Source organism: Elephantulus edwardii, unplaced genomic scaffold (genome assembly GCF_000299155.1).
Source record: "Elephantulus edwardii isolate Elephantulus edwardi_28Jun2011 unplaced genomic scaffold, EleEdw1.0 scaffold00114, whole genome shotgun sequence".
Classification (NCBI taxonomy): domain Eukaryota; kingdom Metazoa; phylum Chordata; class Mammalia; order Macroscelidea; family Macroscelididae; genus Elephantulus; species Elephantulus edwardii.
In genome coordinates, this window is record NW_006399864.1 from 1,220,629 (window position 1) to 1,228,175 (window position 7,547).

Genomic DNA, 7,547 nt, shown 5'->3' on the forward strand with positions numbered 1-7,547 from the left:
ATGGAATAAAATGCGAAGAGGGACTAACTGCAATCAATATTTGAATGTGATATTGGCATTGGGTTTCTCTAACCCATTAATATTTAACCAATCCCGAACCGTTGGCATTTGTCCTCGATTTTTATTAAAATTGTGCAATGGTATAAGTTAGTAAATTTGCATAGAAATAACATAATTTCCCTGATGCAACGCATCATTTTCCCAACTATTAAAAAAGGTCTGTTTTTATTTTTCATTTATATCCTTTATTCCCCTCCTCCTTTTTCTCTTTCTTCAGTTTTGCACAAAATATATCATATTTATTGTCTGGATACCAAAGTTCCAACATTAAAATCCAGTAGTAGTTTGAAGAACAGTGAGCTGAGCAGTTTCGTCCCTTTTCAAAGCTTCCCAGGGAGTGGCGTGCTCTGCCTTCATGCCACTCAGAGTGACCCCACTTATAGATGTCTGTGACTCAAAAGGCCCCAAAATCCACAGTCAAGGACCTTGATGATTTCACACCACCACCGCTTGCTGCTGGAAGGGAGACCATGCTGTTTACTTCAGGCATTTTCTAGACGTTTCTCATCTGGTAGCTTTCAAAAAAAATGTTTTTTTTTCAGTTGTTTTCCCAGTTGCTTCTGGCATTATGCTTTCAGAAGTCCAATGGCCGGATCATCATTGTTGTGGAACGTAAGGAATAGCTGGGCCCTGTGAAGTAGTGCCACTTAATCCCATTCAGTTTTCCATGGTTTTGTCCAGCCCTATAGAACATTCCATTTAGATTGGAAGGGCCACAAGCATCAAACCACCAGCCTGAAATATTAGTTACAAATCAAAGAGAGAAGAAAAAACAATGATAAGTAAACAAAACATTTGGAAATAGATGCATTAACTAAAGGCGAAATCTTCCTTATTTATTATAGCTATTTGCATAATGGAGGCATTCAATAAATAACTGCTCTGGAATGGAATATTTTTAAATGGCAAGTGAATTAGATAGTATATTAACAGTCAGAGAGGAATGCATGCCCTTATATAGACCAGTCTTCTGTATGACTATGGGAGGGCTTGTTTCCATTGTGATAACGGGCAGACTCTGGGCTTTCAGAGATCTAAGTCAAGCTTGGCTTCATTCATACGTCAGGTAGAAGAGGATATGATAAATAGGCATTCTTGTTTTCGTTTTAAACTTTTTTTTGGAAAGAGAACAATTAATGATTAGTTAAGATGTCTAGAAGCACAGCCAATTGAAATAAAAATCAAGAAATGTCTTCTGTTTGCTTTATAATTTTGCCAAGATTGCTCTGAAGTTTATTCTGACATTAAATGGACACTGAGGAATCAGAATAACATACATATGCACCTCTACTTTGTATGTACTCCATGGCCTTTATAGCAATATGAGAAGCACTCATTAATCGTGCCCGTATACAGGTGGTACCTGTGATTTGAGTTAAGACAAAGTGTACAGATGTTGGAATCATACATTTTGGGGATAGAGTTTATATATCTTGTTAGTAAGATGTACTACACACAGATACTTTGTTAAGCTCATCATTCTCAGTTGTCATTCTCAGGTGTTCAGTTTTATGATTTACTATTCAAAACACAACCCACTGCCATATTAATTCCATTTCTAAGCTAAATCAGAGGCTTCAGTTTCATAAAATCATAGATCAAAATCTGACTGTGTTGCTAAGGTCAATAGGCAGAGTTGGGAACTATGAAATATTGCCACAGACTTACAAAGAAAAAGGAAAAGGCGTTTACAGTCAGCTCTCACTAGTTATCTGAGTAGAAACATCAGCATCATCCTCAGAAAGAATCCAGATTATCCAGAACTTCCAACAAGTGGAATTATTACTACAACTGACAAAATGTCAGGCTTGTCCAGCTCTTCATCAACGGAGTACCTTTGAGTGATCTATTATTTATATACACGTTAAGCATATTGTCAGGAGGGGTCAGCCCTTGGGAAAAAAGCATCACACCGGGAAATGTGGAGGGTCAAAGAGAGAGGAAGACCTTCAGCAAGATGAATTGACAGGGCAACTGTAACAGTGGACTCGAGTATCAGATACAGCAAAGACCGCACCAGAGGGTAAAGGTCCAGCTGTGTTATTCATACGGTTGTTACAATGGCACTTAAAGCCACAGCAATACATTAAAATATACCTATAAGTTTATATGTAGCTTTTCTAACCTCCAAAGACAAAGATAAGATTTATTAAGAAACGCACAACAAAAGGGAATACTAATTAAATCTAGAACAAAAAAAGAGGTATTGACTTAACGTCTAAACCAAATTATGTTGTGGTGGTTGGATTGGAGCCCCACTGCAAATTGAGGACTACTTGTAGTTCCTGGGCAGCGATATTTTATCTGGGATTGTTCAAGTGCTTACATTTAGATAAACACAAACACATAATGGTTAACATGGAGAACTTATGCTTGAAGAACTCTCTCAGGATAGCTCTGAGTTTTACGTGGGTTTTTTTTTTTCTTCTTTCTTAAATGAATTAAGTTCTTAGATTTTTAGATAGAAGAGTACTTTTTTCTCCCTTTCCTAAAGTAACATGGCTGACATCTTAAGGGAAAGATTTATGCCAGAGACATTCTGGCATACTTTTATTTCGACACAGTTGACCTCCCTTTGATTACAGACATATACCTAGGGGACTAATAGCTAAACAAAGAGAAAGCTGTACAGCTGATTTTTAACTGTAACATGAGCATCGGCTTACAGAAATCTTAGCAAAAGCTTAATGGAGAAAAACTAGTCTTCATTTTTCAGTTTGGGGAGACGACTACAGCTGGGTTGTGTTTATAAAGTCAAACTGGAGGCACAACAGACTGTATTCATCCCGTTCGTGCCAGAGAACTCTAAGGTATGGCTTGATAAATCTGCATAGATATGCACTTAATGCTGCTTTGTCAACTGTATGCAAAAGGCATAAATGCCAACATAATCAAAATGAGAGAGACAATGAGCTGCTTAACAAGCAGGAGGTATTACACATTTTGTTTCTCTTAGCATTAATTTCTTTCTTAGGGCAACTAGTAAAAAATTATATGACAAAAGTCATCCTGATATCAAGTAATTCATTGTTTACTCAGAAGACTCTTTCTAAAAGACAAAACAAACCACATTTTATGGCTTCAGTGTTTTAACTTTGCCCCTCCTTTTCTATGACCTTCTTCAAGGCACTCTTCCATCACCTTAAAGAGCCCTTAAGAGCCTTTCAAGTATCCACAGTGATTTAGGAAATAGAATTCTACTGATGAGAACTGGTAAGATTCAGAAAAGCAGCTTCCAGCCACATTAGGGCACTCACAGTAAACATGTATGCACTTGTTTATTTTATTTATGCAAAAGTCACCAGAATCCTGGAAAAGTGTAGGAAGACAGAGATCTTTGGCAATGACACTGGCAGTAAAAGACATGGACTAAGGATGCATTCATTGGCAAACTTTGGATGACAAGAAACAATGGGAGCCTGTGGGAGAGTCAAATAAATTAATCTTGTGTTTCTTTTTAACGAGTGAAGTGATGTAACGTTTGTCGTAAGGAGAAGGCATAATAAAAGAGGACAGTAAGATGGCTGGTCACAGTTAATCAAAGAAACCAGTAGTAAGTGGCTGACCAGTCAATTCAGACCTACGGTAACCTGCTGGGGCAGAGTATAATTGGCCCCCATAGGGTTGTTAAGGTTGTGACCTTATGGAGGATGATTGCCTGGCCTTTCTTACATATTGCTGTGGGATCATTTCAAAACTTTCTGGTAATTAGTAGACAAGCACTTAGCTGTTTACAATCTCGGGCATTCACTCCTAATAGTGATAGTCACCTGAATCTAAGAAGATCTGAATGTTAAATCAAAGATGGCTTTCTTCCTTTACTCAGAGGGTAAAAGTGTCATTTATTTATTGGTCAATCTCTGTTACTTATTGTGTCTCAGGAGAGAGAGTTTGCTTGACAAAGGACTGATGAGAGGCAATAGGTTTGTTGACTAGCCTGACAGGTGGTACTTTGTAAAGTCAGAAGTGGTTTGATCTCCTAAAGAGCTATGGTGCTGATTTCCTGGTTGTTTTGATGTGCTGTTGAGTCAGAACTGACTCATAGCTGACCCGCCAGTGGGTTTTCAGAGGCGGTAAACTCCACAGAAGATTGTCCATTTTTCTCCTGCAAAACAACTGGTGGATTTGAACTGTCTGTTTTAGAAATAGTAGCGCAGGCGAGCTCTGGTGGCCTAGTGGCAAGAAGCTGCACTGCAATCCCAGAAGTGCGCTGTTCAAATCCACTAGATGCTCTGCTGAAGAAGGAGGAATAATGGCCTCCTGTAGCAGTCAGATCTGATTTGACAGTGCACACACAAAAAATAATAATAATTAAAAAAAAAAAGAAATAGCAGTGCAACTCCTTACCATTCAGTCACTGCTGTCCCCTTAAAGATCTGTACCTGTAGGGGAAGAAAACCCTGATCCCACTGTCGGCAAGTCGAAGCTGACTCCTGGCAGTCCTCCATCAACCTTTCAAGACTGTAAAGCTTTAAGAGAGGTGAGGCCTCATCTTTCCTCCTTAGAGCTGCTGGTTGATTTGAACCATATACCTTTTAGCTAGCAGTCCAATACAATGCACTACACCACCAGAGCAATGCCCATATATGACCTCTCCATTCATTGTGCTAATATTTTTTTTAATTCCCTATGTAATAAAGTGTTGTTAAATGGGCATCATCCTGCTCTCATAAACTTAGATCCAACGTGAGAAAAAGACCAAAAGAATAAGGAGGAGGGGAATAGAATAAGCAACTAAATCAATAAAATGGGTGCAACTGTGACCAAGAAATTATCCAGAGAAAATGGTCAGGGAACTATGTAGGAAAACAATGTAATAGGCTTTGGTGTTCATGGAAGGTAATATTTAGTGAAACCAGAAGGGGAAAGGGTAGACAGAAAGATTCTTCCGAACAGTATACAGCACATGCGAAACAATGAAACAGAGAAGTGCTGGCAAATTTTGAGACTAAAAGATTGTTATTATAATGAACAAAGAGGAAGAATTTCAGGAAATATAGGTGAAGATGTAGGAAGTCTTGGTGAAAAGGTACACAATACTTGTTGGTAGATTCCTACTTCAGCCAGGCACCTCGTCCATTATCAGGACAGTAAGGGAATCGTTTGCTGAGAATGGCCATTGTTAGGTGCTGCCAGGTCAACTATGACTCCAAGCTACTCCATAGAAAAGTATTGGAGCCTTGCCTCTCTGTGCCGTCCTTAAGCTCCCAGCCATCCTCAGACTCATTTTTGCAGCCACTCTGCCAATCCATCTTGTTAAAGGTCTGCCTCTCTTTTATTGAACTTCTATGTTTCCAATGGGAAGTAATATTTACCCTGTGCAACCAGACCTGCTGGTGAAAGAGTTAATCAGGAATTATTTTGAGTTGTCATTTTAGATCCACTCAACGTCTAAAGAGCATTTGCCTGCAAGTCAGAACTGACTGCTAGCTGAGCCTCCAGAAGGTTTTCAGAGGGTGTAAATTGCAGAGGCTGACTGTCCATTTTCCCATGGAACCACTGGGGGATTTAAGTTGCCAGAGAGGAGTCCCCTTTGTGTTGGCAGTGCAGCCCCCAATGGACTTGATTACTAGAGCTCGCTTCTAGAGCTGAGTTGTCTTGTGCTGTTGTTAGGTGTTGCTGAATTGGAACTGTTCCGTAGGTGACTCTCTAATGGATTTTCAGAGGCAGTAAATCTCATAGGAGGGGATTAGTCATCTTTCTCCAAAGAAGCAGCTGGTGGATTTGAACCATTTTCAGTTCACAGAGCAGCTCTTTAACACTAGGCTACAGTTGTCAACACAGGCAAGAACATATATAAGAAATAGAAGGTTCTAGTCATCTCTGGGCAGGAAGTATGTCCCATTTTTCATCTGCATTGACTCTTGATGGCTGAAAAGGACTTCACTGGGCAGTGGGAGGGTAACACAGAGAAACACAAGCATGGCAAATGTCCTGGAAGAGCTGGGGGCATGTTTGCCAGCAGCTGGCCTGGATGGGGCATCAGTGGGTTAAGGGTTGTAGAAAACAGAGGTAGAAGAATAAACAGGTGGGAGAGCATGGAGGATTTTTGATATTTGTGGAAAATTTCTGTAGGCTATGGAAGCCTGGAGAGCACCCGAGCAGAAGTCAAAGATCTAGACGTAGATTCTGACTTCCTAGTCAAGAGATTCCAGGCAATAATAAATAAATAGATGATGTTTAACACTTGCTGAAAGGTTGGTAAGATTTTCACATGTGTTGGCATTTATTCTGAAATGCGTGTTGTGGTGGATACCATGACAAAGACTTTCTGAGAATTTAAGGACATTTTGTAAAGTCACATATCCATTTGGACTCCTTATTGTAAAAAAAAGAAAACTTTATGCTTAATTAATCTCTTTCACAGCACAAATGCAAGAATCAAATAAGAAACTGGACTAACTACTAAGGCCTTCATAATCTTATCCCAGGAGCTTGGTGCAAGTTAACTGGGACAGTACAGGGCTCAGGGTAGATATGGGGGTGGGGGGTTTAGGCCTTGTGGGACATAATAATTTTGTCATGATGATAAGATCATTATTAGTAACATAATTCCTTCCTTACTTGAGCAGATTTATTAAAGAAATGTGAAAGTAATTTACACATAAATTTATAGAATATTAAAAGACATATTGTGATGGGAAAATCTGCTGTTAGAGACCTCTCCAAAGTACTGGAGAGCAATGATGCCACTCTGGTGCACCTTATACAGGCCATGATCTTTGCCATTACTTGCTATACGTCAAAGAGCTGGACAATGACTGGCATGATAGTAGGAGAATTGATGCCTTTGAGCTGTGGTACTGGAGAAGAGTACTGAATATACCACGGACTGCTAAGAAAATGAACAGGTTCGCCCTGGAGAGGGTTAAATCAGGCTTCTCCTTGAAGGAAAGGATTCTGAAGCTTCATCTGACATACTTTGGAGATGTCATAACGAGGGACCAGTCCTTGGAGAAGGATGTCATGCTTGGGAGGGTGGAGGGACAGCTCAGGAGAGGAAGACCCTCTATAAAGATGAATTGATTCAGTGACTGGGGTAATGAGGGTGGATGTGTCAGAGACAGTGAGATTGACACAGGACAGAGCAAGGTTTACGGCTGTTGTATAGTCACTATGAGTCTCAGGTAACTCAACAGCACATAACAACTAGAGGTGTAAAGTGTTTGTATTATGGAAACATGGTTTCTATGGATTGAACAAGGTTTTGTTTTCAACTTTTTTTGATATTTCACAACAAAATCATAGCATTTAAAGTATGTGGTTATCCATGTAGCTTAAAACTAGTGATCCCAATGCCACAAAATTAGAAATTAATAACAAAAGAATAAAGGAGAAAAAATCATACATTTGGAAGCTGAACAACAACTTGCTTGAACACGACTGGGTAGAAGAAGAAATAAAAAATGAAATTAAAAAGTTTCTTGAAACAAACGACAATGAAGACACTACTTACTAAAACCTCTGGGAAACAGCCAAAGCCATAA

At 39.4% G+C, this 7,547-nt stretch overlaps 1 protein-coding gene across 2 annotated transcripts in view; it reads right to left on the reverse strand.

Moving 5' to 3' along the window:
• Positions 1–276: 276 nt before the first annotated feature.
• The window catches only part of ANGPT1 (angiopoietin 1), a 322,709-nt gene continuing 315,438 nt past the window's right edge, over positions 277–7,547 (reverse strand). The window contains exon 9 of one of the 2 annotated variants that reach the window (XM_006892327.1): positions 277–795. In XM_006892327.1, coding sequence (XP_006892389.1) covers positions 635–795 — 161 coding nt within the window. In that variant the 3' untranslated portion in view covers positions 277–634. The remainder of the gene's footprint in view (positions 796–7,547) is intronic. The other variant, XM_006892328.1, reaches the window with a different exon arrangement.